Here is a 25,170-nt window from a genome sequence, read left to right on the forward strand (position 1 = left end):
AGACCAGGGATCCAGACTGGTTGCACAGGCTGGCTCTGTGCTGATCTGGTGAGGAATAGGGGACGGGTCAGCCAAGGTGCCAAGGAATCTGATTGCTTTTAGGTAGACTTTTTCTTTACTTGGAGCTCACCTTATTAATGCAGTCCTTTACCTGTTTTCTGGAACCTTGAGAAAGGTGTTTCTGCCATTTCTTGCTGGTTTTCAAAGCTTTTGTGGGTGTATGGAGCCCTGAAGTGTCTGTCTCTGCCATCTTGATCAAGGTCTGGTCCCCATAGAATTTTTGAGCATGTTCTATATGCACAGGCATTATTCTAGATTCTGAGAATATGTTAGAGGAAGTTTCTGTGTTCATGGAGCTACATAATCTAGTGGGGAGACAGACTAATACTCAATTTAAAATATGAAATGCTATGCAGTAAATTAGAGTGAAGTAAGAGTGACTGAGTGGCTGTTTAGGTTGTGTGACCAGCAGAGGTTAGGCTGAGATCTGACTGACAAGAAGGAGCCACTGTAGAAAGACCAGAGGAAAGAGCAGTCATGCAGAGGGAATAGACAGTGCACAACCCCTAAGGCAGGAAAACACTTAGCATATCAACTGCACAGAGCAGGTCATGGTGGCCGGAGTTTAGTGAGTGGGAGAATAATACCAGGTGAGGTCAAAGAAGGAGATAAGCCTGATCATAGGGCTTTGCAAGACCCATAAGGAGTGGCATAGAATGCCATTTGAGGGCTTTATGTGTGGCTAATATGATTACTTTCATGGCTATATGGAGAATGTATTTGTAGAAGTGAAGAAGTAGAAGTCCGGGTCAGTTAGGCCATTGTACTTGCCAGGCAGAGATGATGGCTTGGACAGTTCTTGTTTAATGAATGAATAAAAGAAGAAAGGTAAGATGTAGCAAAGGACACTAGAACTACTTGTTAGTCTCTTGTCCAAAGAACTTCTAATTTTGTGTTATAAACAGAAATATCCTTAAATAAATAAAGGTTATTTATCTTTATGTATGTATAGCTATTAAAGATATCTTTAGCTAATAAATGGAGATAACTAACAAGTTATCTTACGGTACTTTTCCATTTTGTTAGCATATTTGAGCCATGTTTTTAGATATTGATTGGATAAAGATAACTGGGAAGCAAAGAGTGAATAGAAGAACTTTGTGTTAGCAAAAGGCTTGCCTTTTGTTTTTTTTTTTCATTTTTATTGAGATTGTTCAGATACCATACAATTATCCAAAGATCCAAAGTGTACAATCACTTGCCCCTGGGTACCCTCATACAGCTGTGCATCCATCACACTTAATTTTTGTTCAATTTTTAGAAACTTTTCATTACTCCAGACAAGAAATAAAGTGAAAGATGAAAAAAGAAAAAAAGAAAAGGAAACTCTAATCCTCCCCATCCCTAACCAACCCCCCTCAATTGTTGACTCCTAGTATTGCTATAGTACATTTGTTACTGTTTATGAAAAAATGTTGAAATACTACTAACTGTAGTATATAGTTTATAATAGGTATATAGTTCTTCCCTATATGCCCCTCTATTATTAACTTCTAATTGTATTGTTATCCATTTGTTCTGGTTCATGGAAGCGATTTCTAGTATTTGTATAGTTGATCATGGACATTGCCCACCATAGGATTCAGTTTTCTACATTCCCATCTTTTGACCTCCAACTTTCCTTCTGGTGACATATATGACTCTGAGCTTCCCCTTTCCACCTCATTCACACACCATTCGGTGCTGTTAGTTATTCTCACATCTTGCTACCAACACCCCTGTTGATTTCCAAACATTTAAGTTCATCCTAGTTGAACATTCTGCTCATACTAAGCAACCACTCCCCATTCTTAAACCTATATCTTGTCCTATATCTTGGTACCTTATATTTCATGTCTATGAGTTTACATATTATAATTAATTCCTATCAGTGAGACCCTGCCATAATTGTCCTTATGTGTCTGGCTTATTTCACTCAGTATATTGCCCTCGAGGTTTTGTCATCAACCCATTTTTTTTTTTTAATATGGTTTTGTTCACTCACCATACATTCCATCTCAAGTAAATAATTGATGGTTCTCTGCATGATCATACATTTATGTGTTCACCACCTTCACCACTATCTATATAAGGGCATCTACATTTCTTCCACAAGGCAGGAGGGAGAGTCAAAGAAGGTAGAGAGGCAAAAGAAGGAGGAAAAAAAAATGACAGCTAGGAAGCAGCAAAAGGAAAAATAACCTTAAATCAAAGTAGAATAAAGAATCAGACAATACCACCAATGTCAAGCGTCTAACATGCCTCCCCTATCCCCCCCTCTTATCTGCATTTACCTTGGTATATCACCTTTGTTACATTAAAGGAAGCATGATACAATGATTCTATTAGTTACAGTCTCTAGTTTATGCTGATTGCATCCCTCCCCCAATGCCTCCCCATTTTTAACACCTTGCAAGGCTGACATTTGCTTGTTCTCCCTCGTAAAAGAACATATTTGTACATTTTATCACAATTGTTGAATACTCTAGATTTCACCAAGTTACACAGTCCCAGTCTTTATCTTTCCTCCTTTCTTGTGGTGTCTCACATGCTCCCCACCTTTCTGTCTCATCCATATTCATAGTTATCTTTTTTCAGTGTACTTACATTGTTGTGCTATCATCTCCCAAAATTGTGTTCCAAGCCACGCACTCCTGTCTTCTATCACCCTGTAGTGCTCCCTTTAGTATTTCCTGTAGAACAGGTGTCTTGTTTACAAAGTCTCTCATTGTCTGTTTGTCAGAAAATATTTTGAGCTCTCCCTCATATTTGAAGGACAGCTTTGCTGGATATAGGATTCTTGGTTGGCGGTTTTTCTCTTTCGGTATCTTAAATATATCACACCACTTCCTTCTTGCCTCCATGGTTTCTGCTGAGAGATCCGCACATAGTCTTATTAAGCTTCCTTTGTATGTAACGGATCACTTTTCTCTTGCTGCTTTCAGGATTCTCTTTGTCTTTGACATTTGATAATCTGATTATTAAGTGTCTTGGCGTAGGCCTATTCATACCTCTTCTGCTTGGAGTATGCTGCGCTTCTTGGATCTGTAATTTTATGTCTTTCATTAGAGATGGGAAATTTTCATTAATTATTTCCTCTATTATTGCTTCTGCCCCCTGTCCCTTCTCTTCTCCTTCTGGGACACCAATGATACGTACATTATTGTACTTTGTTTCATCCTTGAGTTCCCGGAGACGTTGCTCATATTTTTTCATTCTTTTCTCCATCTGCTCCTTTGCGTGTAGGCTTTCAGGTGTTTTGTTCTCCAGTTCCTGAGTGTTTTCTTCTGCCTCTTGAGATCTGCTGTTGTATGTTTCCATTGTGTCTTTCATCTCTTGTGTTGTGCCTTTCATTTCTGTAGATTCTGCTAGTTGTTTTTTTGAACTTTTGATTTCTGCCATATATATGCCCAGTGTTTCCTTTACAGACTGTCTCTTTTGCAATATCTCCTCTAAACTTTTTGATTTGATTTAGCATTAGTTTAAATTCCTGTATCTCAGTTGAAGTGTACGTTTGTTCCTTTGACTGGGCCATAACTTTGTTTTTCTTAGTGTAGGTTGTAATTTTCTGTTGTCTAGGCATGGTTTCCTTGATTATCCAAATCAGGTTTTCCCAGACCAGAACAGGCTGAGGTCCCAGAGGGAAGAAATATGCAGTACCTGGTTTCCCTGTGGGTGTGTCTTAGAAAATTGCTCCACCCTTTGATACCTCAGGTCACTGTGCTTTTCTGCCCAGCAGGTGATGCCTGTTAACCTATAATTCTTGACTGGTGTGAGGAGGTATGGCCATGTTCCCCCAGGCTCTGGGGTCTGGTTCTGAATGGAAAGGGCCCCACCCCTTTCCTCCTAGAGAAGACAGAGCCCCCAAGTGGAGGTCATTAGCATTTCAGTGGTCTCGCTCGCTCCTTGTGCTGTCTCCACCCTTCCCCAAGTCACAGCCCTGGAAACTGAATATCACTGGGGCTTTCTCCACTGAGCTGAAAAAGAAACAGATAGTCCCTTCAGACCCAGTCCAAGGCGACCCTCTGGCTCTCCAAGGTCAGTCATCACCCAAAGCCTCTGTCTGTTTTTTGGGGATGCGTACCTGTAGTGAGCAGTTCACACTAGCTACTTAAAACCCCAGTTGGAGCTCAGCTGAGCTATATTCGCTTTCTAGGAGAGAGCTTCTCTCTGGCACCACGAGGCTTTGCAGCTCGGGCTATGGGGGAAGGGGTCTCACGACTTGGATCCGCAGGTTTTACTTACAGATTTTATGCTGTGTTCTCGGGCATTCCTCCCAATTCAGGTTGGTGTGTGATGAGTGGATGGTCTCGTTTGTCCCCCCGCAGTTATTCTGGATTATTTACTAGTTGTTTCTGTTTTTTTTGTAGTTGTTCCAGGGGGACTACTTAGCTTCCACTCCTCTCTATGCTGCCATCTTCAAAAGGCTTGCTTTTGAGAATAATCTGTTCTGTATGATACTAGGTTTAAATCATATATGTTAGTGTTTCAAATGTATCCAAGTTTATAGAACCTGTTGACAGGGCCTGAGCTTGACTGTAGTGCTAATAATGAAGATAGATTTGGGGACATAATTGCGTTTAATATGGCTTTAGCAAGATTTATTATGGATACCCAGTCTTCTGTTGATGATTGAGGGCTATTTCAGTTAAGTTTCATAGGCCCAGAAGAGTTGACTAACTTTGTAGACCCTAGTTCAGTGGGAAAATTAAGCTCTATTGAAAATGATTTGTGTGACTATTTCCACCATTTTCCTGAGCATGTGTACATAATTAGTGCCAACCTAGATGTAAAGGCAATAATTGATTACATACAATGGATGCCTTATTTTGAGAAGGGGTGCTCTAGGTATCTGGTTGAAATTCTTTAACATCTTTTGTCTTATATCCGTTGATAATTAAAGTTCCAAGAGGTAAATATTTTTCAAGCAGAACTTTTCAAAGCTTGTTTTCAATGATGAATTTCAATCCTTTTCCCCCTCTTCAATTAACTACAAGTGTATAGTCGTTTTTAAATAAATTTCAAGTTTTTGTCCACTCATTCTATTGATTTTATAATATGATTCCATGAGCTTTAAAAGAAAAAGGAATTATCTTGTTCCTTACATTAGACTAAGTGGATTTTCGGTACAAAATCGTAGATCCCAGTTATATTCTTTTTGCAAAATCCTATGGAGGTTGTACAACCTTGTGAATATACTAAAAAATCACTGAATTATATACTTTAAAACAGTGAATTTTATGGTGCATGAATTACACCTCAAAAAAAAAAAAACACTGAAACTTAGCAAGAGACTTAGCTTTTTGTGGAAGCTTCTGTTCATTTTCTGTATCAAGTCTGAAATTACTTTTTGAATGTAATTTGGGTTTGACCTAAAGGTACAACTCAGGCTCACCTTCTGGTGAAATGGGATGGATTTCCTTTGGAGTATGCTTAATAGGGTAGTTTTCTAAATTTCAACAGCATGTTCAATAACATGTTAATGTTAATAGAAATAGCTACTGTTTATTCAGAGTTTATGTGCCATCATGACTATATTATAAACCTACTTTGTTAATTATTGCCTCCCACCTAACCCCAAAATGTATGCTCTGAAGGCGGGAATTTTGGTGTTTTGTTCATAGTTTTACCCAGCATCTAGTCGGTGCCAGGCAACTCGTAGGCACTTGGTGTTTGTTCAGTAACTGACTAGATGAAAGTACAGCAGCAGCAGCAACAGCAGCATCATACATACATCATCTCATTTGATTTTTGTAAGAATCTCATGGAATAATTCTTATCCTTTTTTACGGATGAGGAAACTGACCTTAAGCAGTAAAGTCTTTGCTTTTTAAATTGGGGTCTAAAATCTCTTAAGGGTATGTGGTATTTGCAAAAGCACAGAATAAAAAATGATACTTGTATGTACTTCAAAATATCAATTTTATTTAAACATTTTGGGTGAGTAGAAAAACATTTTTAAATTAAAACAAACATAACTGATTTTTAAAATAAAGTATAAACTGCATAAAATTTAAGGTAAAATAAGTCTTCTAGACTCTTGTCATGGAACATGTACAATTTTGAACCCTTCCTCATACAACTTCATTCCAAAGCCAGGCTGAGAAAATGGTATTTGGAATATATAGTCTAAGTCACCGGTGCTCAAACTATGCTGTGTGAAGAGTGTATGCACACATGGATGGTTTTAAAGGAATCTTTTTTTGATATTCTTAATGCCATTTATACCCTGTCCTTCAATTGATCTCAGATTGTACCTGTAAGGGAAGTACACTCATTTTTGCCAATCCCTTTTCATAGTCATCCTTCTCCCATTTTATAAAAGAAAAGCACATTTCTCACTCATCCACAATATTTCCATGGTGTAAAATGTTTTATCCCTATAAGTGGACAATTCTAAATATTGATGTTGAGAAAACAAATGACTTGGCAACTGTCAAATCTTAATGCAAGTACAATTCTTTCAGCAAAGTTTATACAGGACTTAATGCAGATATCAGCTGATTTTTAAAAATTTTTGATGATTTGCTGTGTGATATTTTGACATATAACTCAAAAGCAGTTTGAAGAATTGAGAAGCATAGAATAAAACTCATTCTATCTACTGGTTTATGTGAACAAGGTTTCTCAGTACGACCTCTCTAAAATGAATAGAAATAGAAGTGATGCTAAACCTTGACCATTCTAGCAACTAGTAATATTCATCCAAGGTCATGAAATTATTTTTAGTTTAATGTAAAAATTCATCTCAGTAAGATATATATATATATAATGAATTTTATCTTTCAATAATTATTAAGTTATAATTATTAGTACTATATTAGTTATTTAATATTATATATTAGTTATAGCCTAATATTTTCAATAGACCAGAAGAAGATTTTTTTTTATCACTAACAGTTTTATGGTCACAGAAAATTTTTAAAAATAGTCTCATGTCATATACATGATTAATTAAAAGATTTTCATGTTTAAAATAGGAAATAACCATGGGACTAAAATTATTAGTTCAAAGAAGAGAGGGAGTGAAAAAATTACAACCATTTATGAGTTTATTCATATGTAAATGGTAGATGGTGGGTATATTTAGATTCTGGTAGATGTATTTTAAAGTGGTATAACAATTTTATTTAAAAGTGTCAGTATTTAAAACACCTTGGTAAGTGCACCCTTTGCAACTATTTACATTAAATAAAATATAAAATACTCTTGAAGTCAACTTTAAAATGTAGGTAGGGTACATACATTTTCAAAATTGTTTTGGGGGGTAGGAATGCACAGATGTTTGAAAATCGCTGGTTTTGATATATGCTCTTCACCCACCACTTCAGTTATACTCTTTCTTCCCCTTAATCAAGTTAGACCCCAGAAAGGCTGCACAAAAATTAGACCACAGTAGTCTAGTCTCCTCCAGAATCACCTTCACTGAATTGTCCTTTGAATGTTATTTTCTTGGCTTTTCTAGGTCATTGAAAAAAAAAAAAAAACATTTGTAATCTGCTTATTATAATGTTGAATGCCTGTACATTTTCTTCTAGGTTTAATATTGGGAGAGTTTTAATTTTTCTCATTAATTGGTATGCTTCCTCTTTTCGGATCATGTCTTATCACATCTATATAATTTCATGTTTCTCTTTTTGCCCCAACTTCCAGAAAGTTCAGATCCAGTTTGATTGTCAGCTCTAGTTTAATAACTGCTAACCTTTTCAAGAGGAAATTTGTTTTGTCCTTCCTTGATTTGCTATTTTTTTTATTTTCTATTTTTAAAAATTTCAATTGCATATTTGTCCTTTGTGAGTATACAGAGAGCTCCTTCAGATACTTGACGGAAAGACATGAAGTACAATTTTTTAAAAATTAAGAATGTTTGTATTCTTTCCAGCACCTACAAGGATAGAGTAAACCCTTCAAAGTTGATAATAAATTAATTAAATTTTTATTTGAAAGCTAGCCTGAAGCGGAGATTTATCAAAGATTGGAAACTTAGTTCTAACTTTAGAATCTGTTTGTCAATTTAATTTGGTAATATAAAGAAATGCTTCACGTTTTCTTATATTGAAAGGGAATATTTCAAATATATGAATAGTTTTAATCTTTGTTCTGTACAAAAGTGTTTCTTTTTAACCCCTAAATTTATGGCAGATTGATTGTTTAGAAAAACTCAGATACACAACTGGGTAAGTATTAATAGTGACTATTTGGTAGTCCTCAGGGGAGAGTGGCAGTAAAATTTACTGTTTTTGTGACAGTTTCTGGGAAAACTGGTTCGTCCAGCTTTGTAGATTACTCTCTTTGCGTGATACTATTTTGGAGTAAAAAATTATTTTTGCCTTCAAATTCTTTTTGCCTTCTGAGCTTTCAAGCCATTTAAAAGGAATAAAAATAATAAAAACCAAAATAAGAATGAGATAAGATTGTAATGCAGCACACTGCAGTGGTATCTCGCCTATCGCATGCCATCAGGGAGTGAACCGTCTTATTGACAGACTGTGGAAGTTAATTATGTATATTGAATAACCAGTTTTTCTCTTAATTTTTATTTATTACACCCCCCAAAAAATGAATTAATGAAAAAAAAATAAGCCTTACCATTGCAGTATCAATAGTTTACATGTTCTGTGCTTCTTTTCAGTCTTTATGGATTTAGGATACATGGTTTACAATAGTCCCTTCTGCCGCCAGTTCATCCTTTGTAATAATGAGAATTTTGTAGGCTCTAATATGTTTCCATATATAAACAATTGCAGTATGCTTCTATGTCTACTGATGCCATCTTTGTTTCTAATACTAGAGAAAATATTACTCTTAATAAAGAACAAAACATTAAAAGCCAAACAAGGTATTGTTTAGTGATACAGAGAGATACATGCTAATTATACCTAATTAGTGCCAGGAAAGGTTAATTAATTCCCCATAAGCATTCCTATTCTAAGATTCTGTTGGATCGAATATTGATTTTGTGTAGGTTGGGTGGCTTCAGATAATGCTCTACATGGCATAAATCAGACATCCAAACCTGCTACGTGCCACAGAATTTCTATGAGAGCTTTTAAAGATACATGTTCCTAGGCTTCACTGGGTGGCTGTTTTGCAGTCTTTTTGATGGCTATGTTTGAGCACTTTTGAATTAAATTATTTATTTAAAAATATGTAAAAACAAGAAAGCTAAATACCTGGAAAATATTAGAGTCATCTGAGATTAATTTGTCTTTTAAAGGTAAACACATACAATGGGAGAATATTGAGTGAAATAAAGGTATTAAAAGCATGCCCAAGACATACAGAGAAGAGGTGGGGGAGGAGGGATTAATTGTGGGTCCAAATAATACAGTAATTGTAATAATTGCCAGATTAATTTATTGTGATGTTTACCTTTCTAGGCATGATAATATTGTTTAAGCAGAGCTCACAAACTCAGTGCCTTCAGGGCCCAGACAGGTAATACCAATGTGAGTGTTGAGGAATGTTGCAAATTGAAGCCTGGATCCCTCTGATGGACAGCCTCTGCTCATCTCTTGGAGGCTGTGGTTGTCAAACCAGTCTTTCACTTTTAAGAGAGGCTGATGTACTGGATTTTTGTGAAGTCTTCAGATTTTTTTAATGTTGGCTTGGTTTTTTAAAGACACCGAAAACTAAACAAAACATATCTGTGGGTTAGACTTGGTCCACCTGCCCCCAATTTGCAATCAAAGAACAGTGGTTCTCCAGCGGTGGTATCAGGCCCAGCAGCATCATAACCTGAGACCTTAGTAGATATGCAAATTCCCAGACCCCACCTCAGACCTGAATAATCAAGCAACAGGCCCAGCAGTCAGTTTTCACAAGCCTTCTAGGTAATTTGGACACACACACAGGTTTGAGAACCACTGTTGAGTATGAAAGTTATTACAATTTCTACCTGAGATAGCTGTAAAGATAAAAGTCCATAGAATTTCCTGTAAACTTATCAAGTGTATTTCTATATCAAATATGTATCGTTGTCTATTGTGTCCAGATATATATGACCTTTTTTTTCATTTGTCAAATCAGAACATACAATTACTGTGGGTTTTGTTCCTCTCCTTTCGCTTTTGTTGTTTAAACATTGCAAATAAATGTAATAACACTTTTTGAAAATATCAGTAGAACATGTTACATTTCACTTACTGATTGATTAAAAATAGGTATGTCCTTTTTAGGTTCTAAAGAATTGGAATAGCTAGCACTAAATACCTGAAACTCTCAAACTACAACCCAGAACCTATGAATCTTGAAGACGATTGTATAAAAATGTAGCTTATGAGGGGTGACAGTGTGATTGGGAAAGCCAAATGGACCACACTCCCCTTTGTCTAGTTTATGGATGGATGAGTAGAAAAATGGGGGAGGGGAAAAAAAAAACAACAAAACACTAAAAAAAACAAAAACACAAACAAAAAAGGCATCCAGTGTTCTTTTTTACTTGAATTGCTCTTTTTCACTTTAATTTTTATTCTTATTATTTTTGTGTGTGTGGTAATGAAAATGTCAAAAATTAATTTTGGTGATGAATGCACAACTATATAATGGTACTGTAAACAATTGAATGTATGCTTTGTTTTGTATGACTGCATGGTATGTGAATATCTCTCAATAAAAAGAATAAGAAAAGTAAATAACAATAAAAAATAGGTATATATGTTGCTTGACTCTCAGAAGCTTCAGTTTTAAGTCTCTTTAAAAGTATTAAATGTGATCTATTTTAAATATAAGGAATACTTCCTGTTTATCAGATTTTTCTAAATCAAGTTCTGTTTGCTGGATTAGAAATTCCATTTATAATTATTTTTATATAAAAAGAGAAGGCAAATTTACGTGGTTTTATGTAAGCCTGGCGTGATCAGGTTGTTTATATTTTAATGCCCAAGCATGCCAGTTTTTCCTCCATTATTAGAATGTAGAAATGATTGCTGGCCTGATCGTTGTTCTTAAAGCTCTCCTTTTTCATTACCCAACCTTAAGCATATTTGTTCATTTACAAGTCCTTAGTTCCTTGCTAATCAGATTAATTATGAATTTTATATGGAGAGAGTATTTTCTTACATTTAAAAGTGTACAAAAAATTTTCATTTATTATAAGAAAACTTCTTATACGTCTTAGATAATAAAGTGCTTAGAAATTTACTTTAGAGTCTTTAAAATGCTGAGATAGACTGGAAAGATTGGAATAAACTGGATCAAAGTGATGGATTTTGAATTAATAAAAATGAATTCATTTAATTGTGTTTATATATAATATTTATTATTGAAAACACACTTGTATCCACAGGGTAAACCAGACTTGAATACAACATTGCCAATTAGACAAACAGCATCAATTTTTAAACAACCAGTAACCAAAGTCACAAATCATCCTAGTAATAAAGTGAAATCAGACCCACAACGAATGAATGAACAACCACGCCAGGTAAGGATCTTATTGGTTCTCCAATCTTATTTCTCAGAAAATTCTCTGTTTTTTTACCAGATGTATTCAAGTAAATTCTGGTTAAAATGGGAATATTTGGAAAGAAAATCATTTTATGTTCCAGAAGATCACATGAATGTAAGAGAATAACTATAATTATACAAAATTAGGTAAAATGTTTTAAGAAATATTTACGAAGTTAATTAAAAACAAATCAAAATTAATATTATGGACTACATTTTTATGCTTTTTGTGTGGTAAGGTATATCAGACTTGGTTCTCTTCATTTTTTAAAGATTATCTTTTCAGGGATAATATTTCATAGAGGGATGAAGAATGCAGTTTGTTGCTTAGTTTAAAAATATTTTCTATTATTTGGAAACTGCTTTTTGTTTGGATTTTGTATTTATAAAATATGTCCCTCCCCTTTTGAAAAAAGGAATTAAACTTTGTCAATATGGTATATTGTCTTGTGACTTCCATTTTTGTACAAATTGATTTTATTTTTCTCTTTCTTTATTGCTTTAAGCTGTATTCCACTGGAATCTTTTCTTCAGAAAAAAAAAAAAAGTATTATCTGAAAGGCCTCCCTGCTAGTTAATAATGCCACGTAGCCTGGGGAGGGAGACTTGATAAAATACTTAAACCTTCCAAATAATCTTGCTTATTCACTCCCTAACGGTGTTCAAAAAGTTTAGGAACTTTGTGAATTTTTAGTAGTATTTGGGGTGAGGGAGTAGAGGGAGAAACATCTGTGCATTTTTTTTTCTCTCCTTTCTCTGCCTCCTCCCACATAAGGATTAGAAACACTGATTTACCTACAACAATTATCTTTTGCTCTCATATTCCCCTTTTAGATGTCTCACTCCACTGTTTCATTTGAATTTTGTTTTTCACTAGTCCCTCAAATGTCTCATCTCCAGGCTTCATAAAGGATTGGGCCAAAACTTTCAGACAGTTGCTCTAGAAGAAACTATATAAAGAAATTCAGTTCCCACATCCTCTGTAGTGTTTTTTCCTCTTCAGGTGAGCCAGGAAAACAGAAGATATTTGGAGCCACATTGGATCAGCATCTTGCTATAGATGTCTCAAGATTTGAAGTTCTAAACTTGCTTTACTGTTGGTCCCCCAGAGATTCAACAGGGGCCATGTAAGTGTATCACATCCAATATAAAAGATGCGTACCTGCATGTGCCTTTAGGCTCTTGTCACCACTTAGGTTTTCTTTGGGCCATTCAGCTTTCTGTGTGAGGCTTTTACCTTCTGTTTTACTACTGCACCCAGTGATAGTCACCAAGTAGTTTTAGTATATTCATTACAACAGGGAAAGGATTCTGCCACTTCTAATTTTGCCACCTTCATAAAAGCCTTTCCCTGGTTGTATTCTTTTTCAGATACTGTCTAAAGTCTTGAACATCTTGTCCTTTGGCTTTTTGGTGATTTAAAAATCATTTCCTCATAAAATATTTTTATTTATATTTTTGAAAGTACCTAATTGGGTTAAGACAGTTTGCTTTAAAAAGACCAAAAGATAAAGAAGGTGGGAATATAATCTTTAATAATACCACTCTATTTTGAAAATTTCAGTTGTTTTATTGAGAACAGATAGTATTTAACAAATTTTATCCTCATCTTTTCTTTGCCAGATAATTCTCAATACAATATACAAACCCAAATGTTTTGGTCAAAGACTAATTGAGTAGCAAATTCTACTCATTTTAACAGTAATTTAATTATTTTCTGCACGTAAGTCCAGTCACAGATTTTTAAAAACTGTAGTGATTACATTTACTGGGTGTTTACCTGGTGGTTGAGATATTGGTAACCTAGATTTTTTTAAAGTTTAAGTAACCAGACTAATTACTCCTTATTCTTTGGTATGTTAAAGAATACTTTTAAGTTTTCCTTCTTTTATTATGGTTTATGAGATTCCTTTCAAGTGAATATAATATTTAAAAAAAAACTAAGTCCCACCTGCTCATACTCTTCCCCCAAATTTATGTCAATTTAGCCCAGATCTTTTGGGAGTTTAATCTTCCTTTTAGCTTACATAGACAGGATGTATGAAAATTATTTAGCAGTTTACTTCTCTAAATCTTGAGCTGTTTTTCACTTTATTCTCATGTCACCTGACAATTTTTGGATGCTTTGATTATATTGAGACATTATCTGTCTTCCCCCCTTCTTTATCTTCAACATAAGAATTGGGGTAATTATTGTCTATTCTCTCACCAGTAGGATTTCAAGAGGTAGGACAGTGCTTTGGGCAAATAAAGGGAAATAGTAGAGAGACGATTTTTATATTAATGTTTTTAAAATCATGATCTGGCATCCTGACTGTTTAGGTTAGATTTAGGTTTTTTAATAGAGGAAAGATTGTTTCAGTTATATTTTGACATACATGTGGGCAGATGACTACTAGTTGGCAAAAAAATGCATAGGCAAAAAAGACTCTTCTGATTTTGCTACTTTTTGCTTTGATTCATTGAACTAGTTTGGTAATATAAATTGCCAAATATTCCATTTGGAGAACTTGTTTTGCTCATAAAGTAAATGAATTAGACAATGAGGTTTCTATATAAATAGTGATTTTTATTCTTTGACCATATCATATTCTTTTAGTGAGATTTTCAAACTAGTGGTATTCCTTTTAGAGTGGTTGAATTTTGAGAGCTGGAACTAGGATTAGATACTACATCATAATCTAGGCTTCGAATAAGTGTGGAGTTATTAATTTAGAAGAGACGTGATAAGGAAAATGAATAATTCTGTCTTGTGTAACAGACATCTTATGTCCAGGTCATTGTCATTTCTAATTTCAATTCTCTAAAATATAAAAATTGAGACTTTCTAATGTATTGATTCCTTGGTAATGCCTTAGCTTTAAAAGAACAAATTAGGGTATATAAAAGAAAGTGTCTTAAACAGAATTCAGCAGTGATTTCTGTTGGTAATCAAAACCATAAGGTGGAGATGGAATTTGTAAAATGTGGTGATGATAGAGTAAGTATCCAGCCATTTTTATAAATATTGTTGGCATATTTGAAGAGTGCTTGCCTTTTCATTAGATTAGAAACCAAACCTGGAGTGAGATGGGGGGAACTTGACCAACTATCAGACTGTTAGCCCAAACAGTAAGATCATCAAAATGTCCCTTTTCAGCCAGAGTCATAAATTACATCTCAAGATTCTTTTTAGTCCAATTGAATTGTGATTTTGCTGTTAAGGTTATCTTTCCTAGGTTACCTCTTTCAATATTTGAATAACTGAGATTTCTGTTTCTCAGTTCTTTGATGATGTCATCTTTGATACTTTCTGGTCTCATGATTGCTTCTTTCTATCTTTCATACTCAAAGCAAAGAAACGTCTTCTTTGAGCTATTACTTCTTCCTTTTAATTATTAGGTTATAGGGTGCCGATAGGCTTTAGGTGTGGTTGATAGTCTTGGAGTATTAGTTACATTTCTTACAGAATATTCACTTTTGGGGGGAAGTAAGTTTTTAAAGCCAGTGAAGAAGTGGCGTTGACGTTTCCATTTGATCATAAATATTTTCCTTTTTGTTTTTGTTTTTGTTTTTTTGCTAATTCTTTTAGCAGATATGAAACTTTCCTTTACTCCCTTCCAGAAGTTGTTCTTTTCTTTTAGAATGACTCCAGATTATAAAGAAATTTTTAAAATGTATGCTTTAAAAACATTGTGTGAAAAGTTTATAAAATATTTCAGTATTCAGTTATTATAACCTAGAAAATTATTATTCAGCCTAGGTGTTCTAGTAGCATTCACTTCCTTCTAGAAGACCTTCTAGAAGACCTCTGTATTTCTAGTACAGCCTCATTATAATGTTTTCATGATTGAGAAACAGATAAGCTGAAGCACAAAGACCCATAGAGGATATTATATTCCTTTTCTCTAGAGAGAAAAATTGGTTGCCTGGGTAGAGGAAGGAAAGAAAGTCCAAGATAGCCTTGAGGTTTCTAGTTTGTTTGATTTTATAAATGATATGTTGTCTTGTACTACTTGAAAGCATTATTCTAGGTGATGTTGGGAAGATGGCATGCAAAAAGTATCAAATAAATGATACAGACAACATATTATGGCTAGGAGATTTGGGGAAATCTTTGGGGAAGATATGAGACATGTTGGACATTGAAGACTGAGTGGAATTTAGAAAAGCTGATGGGAGGGACAGGATGTTCCAATTAGGGAGAGTAGTGTTAGCAAAGCTGTTATTTGGGAAAGGGCAAGGAATGAGGAGACAGGCCGATTGGAGATCAGGGCTTTTGTGAGCAGAAGTGGGAGCTGAGGATGGTTCAGGTCATCAATGGTTTCCTTAAATGTCAACCTTTAGAAATTTTAAAAACATTATTTACTTTATTTACAAGAGAAAACAATTGTAATAAAAAATAAGAAAAATGCTCATAATTTCTTTTTTCTAACTACAAGATTTTCTTTTAATTTTTTTGTATTTTTTCTCAATATTTTAATGTCTCTTTTGAAAACATGATAATGTATTTATACATTCTTTAAAATTTATCATCTAACATTATATTATATACATTTTCATGTTTTATGTTTTTTGTGTGTGCTATAATTTCTAATTAACTGCATATTGTTCCATCAACTGGTTACGCATATGATTTATGTACCATTTCCATATTGTTGAAAATTTAGGATATTTCCAATTTTTCATTGTAGTAGTACTCGAATAAGCATCTTATATTTTACACTGCTTCCTTGGGCTAGAGCCTCACAAATATAATTAGTATAAACATGATTTTTGATACATGTTACCAAATTGATTTCCAAAGGATTGTACAATTTAAAAGGTTGTACCAAATTTAACTTGTATCAGCAAGTTAAATTCCAGTTTTAGCATGCCTTCAATAGTATTGAATATCATCAGTACCCTTTTTAGTAATGTAAAATGATATTTCATTTTATATTTGCATTTGTTTGAATAATTTTGAAGTTGAATAGACTAAAACATTTGCGTTTAATTTTGCAAATGAGAAATGTTGAGAGGATTTTGAACAAGGGAATAACTTATTACCCCTCAGAACAGAGCTTTTCTCCTTGTGGCCTCATGGTAATTCCAACACCTGTGCCCCCCTGACCATTGCCTCTCACCCTCTCAGAGACCTCCATAGTGGGCTAGTCAACTACCTTTTATCTTCACTCTCGCTCTTGAAACTGGCTCATTATCAAAAGCATTTAAATATGTTCAAATTTTCCCCCTCTTACAAAAAATCATTCACTTCACCTGTATCCCCTTTCAGCATTCATTCTTTTTTCTTTTTCCTTTACAGTCAAACATCTTGAAATTGTATGTATTTACTGACTACTTTCTACTCATTTTTTAAATCTCTCTGAAATGGAGCTTTTTTCCCCACTGTGCCACTGAAACTGTTTTCATCAATATTGCTGAACGGACAAATTTCAGTCCTTAAATTACTTGACCTGCTTTAGTGTTAGGCACTGTGACTTCTAAACACTCTCCTGTATTATATAGCAGGACACTTTATTGGTTTTCCTCCTTCGTTGTATTTCCTCAGTGCCCTTTTAGGTTCCTTTCTCTAATAGTAAAATGTTGGGTTTCCCCCAGGGAGTACTGTATCTGTTTCTCTATAGGTAACCATGCAGTGGGTGATTCATTCATTCCTATGGCTTCAGTTACTATCTGTATGGTAATGATTCCCAAGTCTAAATCTTTATCCTGAGCTTCAGTTGTTTGTATCTACTCATCTACTAAAATTCCTGACTTGGAAGTCTCTCCAGCACCTCAAATTCATCTTAACTTCATCATCTCCTTGTCAAACCTTCCCTTTCTTCTTTGTATCTTATTTCAGTGAAGGTACCACTGACTACCTGGCTGCCTAAGCCAGAAACCTGAGCATTATCCTTGACTCTTCTCATCTCTCATCTCAAACATCACCTAGACCTATTGGCTCTACCTCTTAAATGTTCACTTGCTCCATCCCTGCACCAGGTACCTATCATTTCCTCTCATCTCCACACTTCTTTTCTTCTTCCCTTCAATGCATTCTTCATAGTGCAGCCAGAAGCTGTATCTGACATGAAGATCTGATAGTGTTCTTCTGAAAACCCTTTAATGCCTCCTGGTAGTTTTTAGGGTAAAGTCCAAACACCTTGACATGACTTACAAAGCCCTTCACAATTTGGCTTTTGTTTACCTCTCTGCCCTAAACTTTTCTTCTCTTCCGTATTCAAATCATATGGAAATTTTTTCAGCTTTTTAAATGTGCTTTTCATTCTCTTCCCTGCCTTCCTTGCACACCCTGATCATTTATTCATGGCATTCCTTTTCTTACCTTCAGCTGGCTATTTCCTACTCATCCGTCAATTCTGAACTTAGATGTCACTTCATCTGTTCGGCAAACCTCATTCTTTCAAGTCTGGGCTTAGAGACCCTCCTTGGTGTTTCTTCTTTTTCCTTTTCTGATCCTAACTTTATTATACTTCATCATTGCATTATTTACAGTATTTCCATTATGGTCAGTGTTTAATATGTGCTTGTTGAATTAGCAAATTTGTTCATTCATTCAAAAATTATTTATTGAACCCACAGTCTGTGCCAGGCACTGGTCTAAGCAGTAGGAATACTGCAGTGAACCAAATAAAGTCCCTGCTGTCATGGAACTTACATTCTAGTGGGATACAAGGAGACAAACAAATAAATGCATATATAATGTGTCATGTTTGATAAGTGCAATAAAAAAAAGCAGAGGGATGACAGAATATATGGTCTTCAAAGGCAGAGAGAAACTTGGGGAGACTGTTTTAGACAGAGCTGTTAATCTGGCTATTATATGTAATATGAGGACTGATAAGTCTAGGAGACCATTGAGGAAGCTCTCATAGGAAGTTATGGTATAAATGATAAGGGCTTATTTTATGCTGGTCATAAAATAGTTGACAAAATTTATTGACTGATAGCTGTGCCTGTGAGAAGAGTCTCAGAATTCAGGTGACTGGGAGAATGATATCTTTGACAGGACTATGGAAATAATAAGGTAGCTAAATATTTTTTTTCTAAATAATAAGATATGAATTTGAATATTAGAAAATTTATATTCTTAAAGCAATCATGGGATATATAGGTAGATTGGAGCCCAGGAGAGAAAAGCAGTTTGGAGATAAAGACTTGCTAGTCTACGTGGAGGTAAGAGTTGCAGCTGAAAGACTGATTATGTGTGAATTAAAAAAAAAAAAATTACTGAATCTATTTTAGTTCCTCATTCATAACTTCTGATTATCATGTATTTTTCTAGGCCACTGAAAAATATAGCAACTATCATGTGGGAAGATCCATGAAATTTCTTTGCAATTTTTATCTTTATCATAGTAACATAAGGATGTTAATTAAAAAAAAGAAAAATTCAAATAGTACTATTTAAAAGCTCGTTTTCTAAACAATAGGCTCCAACTCTTTGTCTTCTAGTCCCATTCCTAGAAGCATTTGTTCTCTAGTCAAGTCCATCCCTTTGTAATTATCTCCATATTTCTAAATGATATACTTAGTATTCCATTTCTTTGTTAGTTTTAGACAATTCTTGATTTCTTACAATGGTAAATGAGTAACCTAGTTCTTTCTCTCTGCTGTCATGCTGCCAACAAAGTTGTATCACACTTTTGATTAAATAGGTTAAATAGTCACTGTTTACATTATTATGACTGAAAATATTCATGGGTGGGTTAAGTGATGCCCTATTATCACCACTCCTTTCTTTCATAATTCTTTGTTGTTGTTTTAAATCTTAATAATTATATGCTTGGTTTGCTTGGTTTTCTTTATAATTATAATTAGGTTTTCAACATTTTTGCCACATGCCCATCAGTAATATTTTCCTTCTGCCGAAATCTATAGGTTTTCTTTTCCTATATTTCCTGGAGTCGTCTCTGCTCCCACTCGTCTGTGTTAATTCCCTGGTTAATTCTCTGCAACTATTGCACTAGGGCTTTCCTTGCTGTTCTTTGGAGTTTGTTTTCTGCATGTCTGTCTTCCTCTTTAGTATACTCCTTCAATTTGTAGCGCATCCTCCAGTAGCTTTCCTGTAAAGTAAAAATGGGAGGTAAAGTTTTTGAGAACTTGCACGTTAGGAATAACTTTATTCTACCTGAACACCATCAATTTGGGGCATGAAATGCTGGATTGAAAATTGTTTTCCCTCTAGTTTCAAAGGCATTCTTCATTGTCCTCTATCTTTACTGTTGCTGGTGGGAAGTCCATTGCCATGCCAAATTTCTGTTCTTATATGGGCTTTTTTATTCTCTCTGAAAGTGTTCAGTTACCTTCTTTTTATCTGTGTTTAAAAATTCACTAATATGTGGTTTGTAGGTCTGTTATTCATTAACGCTGTGGGAATTTAGGTGATATAGGTGACTCCTGTCCTTTGATTTGGGAACTTATTTCTTTGATAATTCTTTCCTCTCCTGCAACACTCCCCCCGTCCCTCAATTTTCCATTTCCTCTTTGTGGAACTTTTCTAAATTAGGTATTGGCCATCTTAGAATTTTCCTCCTATTTTCCTATCTTGACTTCGAGTATTTTTCATCTTATTGTTTTTTACTTTCCAGGATATTTTCTTGATTTTTAACCTTCAGTCCTTTGAAGTCTTTATTTTGATGATTGTATTTTTGATTTTCAGCAGTTCTTTCTTGGTCTTTGTATATAAAATTATATTGTTCTTGTTTCATGGGTGCAACCTCTGCTCTTAACTCTCTGTGTGTATTAATTCTGGATGTTTTTATGTTTGGTGTTAGGGTTTTCTCTCTTCCCGTCATTGGTTCTGTTTGTTTCTCTTTCCCCACTTTTGTTTATTTTGGGTTCTGTCTTTCTTGTTGTCTATTATGAATATTGTTTCAGTGAATAGTCTAGTATGTGTTTTCAGTTTGGGGTTTGTACCTAAGTTGTAGGATTGCTGGGTCATAGAGTGTGCATATGTTCAGCTTTATTAGATATTACCAAATAGTTAATGGGTCCAGTTGCTTCAAATCATTGTTAGTACTTGGTGTTGTCAATCTTTAAAATGTTAACCATTCTGGCAGGTGTTGAAGGGGCTAGCTTATTATGGTTTTAGCTTCATAACTAATGATATTGAATACCTGTTGATATGTTTATTGGCCATATAGTTCTCCTCTTTTATGAATATGTCTATTCAAGTCTTTTGTGCATTGTTCTCTTATGTTGTTTGCCTTTTTCTTACTGACTTTTGGGAGTTCTTTATATATTCTGGATATGAGTCCTTGGTCAGATATGTATATCACAAGTATCTTCTCCTACTTAGTTGCTTACCATTTTACTCTCTTTGTGGTGTTTTATGATAAACAGAAGTTCATAGTTTTAATAGAGTTGGGAGGTGAGATACAGACTGGGAGGGGACAGGGGCTTTTGGTGTGCTAGTAGTATTTTATTTCTTGATCTGGATGATGGTTACATGACTATGTTTACTTTGTGAAACTTTAATGGACTGTATACTTAAGTTTTTTACACTTTTTGACATGTAATACTTCAATAAAGGTATACAAAAAAGTAAAGTACTTTAATTTATCAATCTTTTCCTTGTATTTCTGTGACCTGTTAAAGAAATTTTTGCTTACTCCAGCGTTATCAACATATTCCTCTTTGTTACCCTCTTAAATCTTTGTTTTACTTTAAAGCTTTGTTTTGACTTTTGTATAAGAAGTGAGGTGGATTTATCTTTTCCCCATATGGCTATCCAATTAACCCAGCACCATTTATTGAAAAGGGCATCCTTTGTCATAAATGAAATATTTGCATATGTGAGAGACAGTTTCTGGACTCCATGTTCTATTCCTTTGTTCTGTTTATATATGTGAATCTGTTTCAGGACTTTCTGTTCTGCTTCATTGGTCTCTTTGTCTATTCTTTCCCAGTGCCACACTGTCTTCATTTTTGTAGCTTTATAGAGTTTTGATATCTGGTAGTGTAAGTTTTTCAGCTTTGTTATTCTTGGTTCAAGATTGTCTTAATTATATGGGCTGTTCGCATTTCCACATAAATTTTAGACTCAGTTTGTCCATTTGCCTTTAAAACCTGCTGAGATTTAAATCTATATATCAATTTGGGGATAGTAGATATTCTTACAGTATAAATCTTATCATCCACAAGTCTTGTATATCCTTTCATTAATTTTGTAGTTTTCAGTCTGGTGATTTTATATTTTTAGATCAATTCCCAGATACTTAATGTTTTTTGATTCTAATATAAATGGTATCATTTTCTAATTGTTTGTTTCTAATATGTAGAAATAAATTGGTTTTGCATATTGTCTGTGTATTCAGTGATTTTTCTAAACTCATTTGTTAGATCATCTGTGATTCTGTTGTACTTTATACACACACAAATAAAAATGTCATCTGCAAATTGGAGTTTCTTCCTTGCTGATCCTTTAAATTTTTGATATTTTTCCTTGTCTATTTTACTGGCTAGAACTTCTTACCCAATCTTGAATAAAAGCGGTGATCATAGATATCCTTGTCTCATTTGTGAAATCAAGGAACATTAGTATTGGTTCTCCGTTAAATATGATGTTTGCTATAGGTTTTTTTAATAAATGCTCTTTGTCAGATTAAGGAAATTCACTTCTATTCCTAGTTTACTAAGAATATTTCTCATGAATGGATAGTGAATTTTATCAATTCTTTTCTCTATTGAGATGATCAAATGATTTTTATTTTTTGTTCTGTTAATATAGTAAATTATAATGATTGGTTTATGTGGTGAATTTCACTGCTTGATTTTTTGAATGTTAAACAAACCTTGAATTCCTGGATTAAGCCTAGTTTGGTCATTATGTATGATCATTTTTGTTTATCACTGTTTAGATTTGCTATTATTTTGTTTAGGATATTTGCATTTATATTTATGAAAGAGATTGACCTGTATTTTCTTTTCTTGTAATTGTTTTGCCAAGTTTTCGTATCAAGGTTTTGCTGGCCTTGTAAGATGAACCTGCAGGTGATCCCTCTTGTTATTTTCTTGGGAAGAGTTTTTGTAAGATTGGTATTTTCCTTTAAAATTTTGGACAAATTAATAGTGAAGTCATCTCAGCGTATGTTTTCTTATGGTAAAGTTTTTTAATTACAGATTCAATTTATTGAATAGATACAGGGATGAATATTCAGATTTTCTATTTCTTATACCAACTTTGTTAGCTTGTGTTTTCCTATGAATTTATGCTCATAATTTTCAAATTTAGTGGTAAAAAGTTGTTCATAATATTTTCTTATAATATTCTTAAAGTTTGTAGTATCTGTTGTGATATCCTCTTTTTTTCTGATATTGGTACTATCTGGATGGAAGGTGGAATGAGGTGTTAGGAGAGCTTTCTTACTAAGTTTTGAACTCAGTCTATTCATGCACTTTTCCCTATAGAAATTCAAACTCCGATTTTGTCGTCAAATTTATTGGTGAGATAATATTTATTTTATAGAAATTAGTTAACTATAAGGAGTTATGTTTTGTCTGTTTTGACACTTTTTGCCTTGAAGTAATCTTTCTTCTAGGAATATTTGAACCTTTGCTTTCCTTATGTCTTTATTTGCTTGCTGTTTCTTTGCTGTTTATTTTTATATCAGCCTTCTGAGTTCTTTTGTTTTAGATATGTTTCTTGCACAAAACTTATGGTTGAGCTTTGTTTTTCATTTCATCTTTTTTTATTTATAGGTGGTTTACCATTACAGTCATTGAAATCACAGATAATGTTTGTGTTTATATACTGTTTTTAATATTTTGTTGTCATTTTCTAGTTTTACTATTTTTGCTTTGTTGTCTGGGTTTTCCATTTAAATTCATACCTTTGGTAATTTAGAAGTTTATAACCTGATTTTAGTTCTAGTGTTTGCTTAATGTCATATTTTAAATAGTACAAATGTACTTCTTTTTCTTGATTTATCAGTATTAAAAAGGATATAGTATCTGCTAATATCCTACTATAAAAATGAGGAATTAATCTACACTACTGAAATTAGTTTGAAGAAAGTTTCTGAAGGGCATCTCTTGTCATATACAGCTAACACTATTCTCTATTCTCTATTGATCTATTAGGGATCAAAGTTTCTGCAGTTGAGAGGGTTTTGAAATATTAATTGATTTATTCAACAGCTTATATTGCTGACTATATTGCAGGCTCTGAGTAAATAAAGAAGTTAGACATATGCCCTGTCCTTGTAAAACTAAATCTAATAAGGAAAACAAACACTGGGGAAATAATTCCAGGTGTGTTGAAAATGTGATAATTAAGTGAGCAGTAGTGAAAAAGCAGGCCCAAGTCTCCATATGGGCTTAAGGACTAATAAAAAAATTATTAAAATGTTTTCTGTTGGAGTAACACATGAAAAACTTCTTAGGCACATTGAATGAGCACTCTTGTTTCTTGGTCATCTTAGGATAAACTTACCTTTTCAGGTATTACATGCCCACTCTGTCTAAATTAGAGAGTATTCAAGCAGCTATAGCAGATGGTTACTGCCATCCCGTCCTCACCATCCCTAATTTTTGCCTTTTGCTTTATTCTTTCATCCCCTCAGCTCAAACTGTTGTCTTTTGCCTCAACAAGAGATCACATTGCAGTTTTCACAGCCACATGAATTAAATTTTTCCTTGATTTACATAATTTTTTTCTAGTCATTATCTGGCCCTTTCTTCCTAGGCTGCCCTAACAAAACAAGGGAATGACTTATGTTTGACTTCAGGTGTTTGCATACCATGGTATTTAAATTAATTTGTTTTGCTGACCATGACTAGACTATTCAGATATCATATGGGATTGATTTGAAAGAGCAGTTTATAAACTAACAGTGAATTCTTTCTGGGCAGGAAACATTGCTCATTTGTATAGCCTTAACCAAGTGTCTTGCATATTTAGCTTTTTATGAATCATTGAATGTAAAGTGCACATTTTCTGGGCTTTGCTTTAGTCTACATATATGTGACAAACCCTTTGTTCTTTGATTAAACTTGGTAAAAGCCTTTCAAAAATGAATATGGTATTCATTGAATTTATGAATATAAATATTAGCAAATATTATTCTGAAAAAATCAAGAAAAAAATGTATATTTTCAGAGAACTTTTGCATATTTTATCAGTGTTTTGGTAACTTTTTGAGATAGATATGCCTGTTATTCGTTTTTAGTAGTGAAAAGACATCCAATGACTTGCATAAGACAACGCATCTTCTTGTTTGAGTCAAAACTAAAGCATTTAGCTCCCAAACCAGTACTTTTTCTGTTCCTTTTTATGTCTTCTACGTACTCAGCCACAAATTTATTCCACAAACATTTGAATCCAACTGTGTCTAGCATCATGCCTTTAACAAATGAAAAATGTGCAGATTGAAACTCTTAAAATGGTGCATTTTTAAGGCAACTTTTGGTTCTTCTACTTTACAAAGTATTAACACTTTTGTCCTCACATACTTAAAAAAAATCACATTATGTGTTTAAAATACATTTCATTAAAAAAAGAAAAAATGTGCTTAGTCTTATTTCTTTGACAATTACTTTTAGAAGTTTTAATTTGTTGTTTATTAGTAGCAGAGAATACAGACACATACAGAAAACTGTCATAAAAGGTAGACTTTCCATGTGCCCTGACAACAGATGAATGCAACAGTGAAGTAGGGAAAAGGAGGCTCGAATCAGGAATTGGATTTAGTAATTAGA

At 33.9% G+C, this 25,170-nt stretch overlaps 1 protein-coding gene across 2 annotated transcripts in view; it reads left to right on the forward strand.

The window, feature by feature from the left end:
* MBD2 (methyl-CpG binding domain protein 2) overlaps positions 1 to 25,170 on the forward strand; it is a 91,168-nt gene that overhangs the window by 28,196 nt on the left and 37,802 nt on the right. For both annotated transcript variants that reach the window (XM_037805567.1, XM_037805566.1), the window contains exon 3: positions 11,327 to 11,464. In XM_037805567.1, coding sequence (XP_037661495.1) covers positions 11,327 to 11,464 — 138 coding nt within the window. The remainder of the gene's footprint in view (positions 1 to 11,326; positions 11,465 to 25,170) is intronic.

Source organism: Choloepus didactylus, chromosome 16 (assembly GCF_015220235.1).
Source record: "Choloepus didactylus isolate mChoDid1 chromosome 16, mChoDid1.pri, whole genome shotgun sequence".
Taxonomy (NCBI): Eukaryota; Metazoa; Chordata; class Mammalia; order Pilosa; family Megalonychidae; genus Choloepus; species Choloepus didactylus.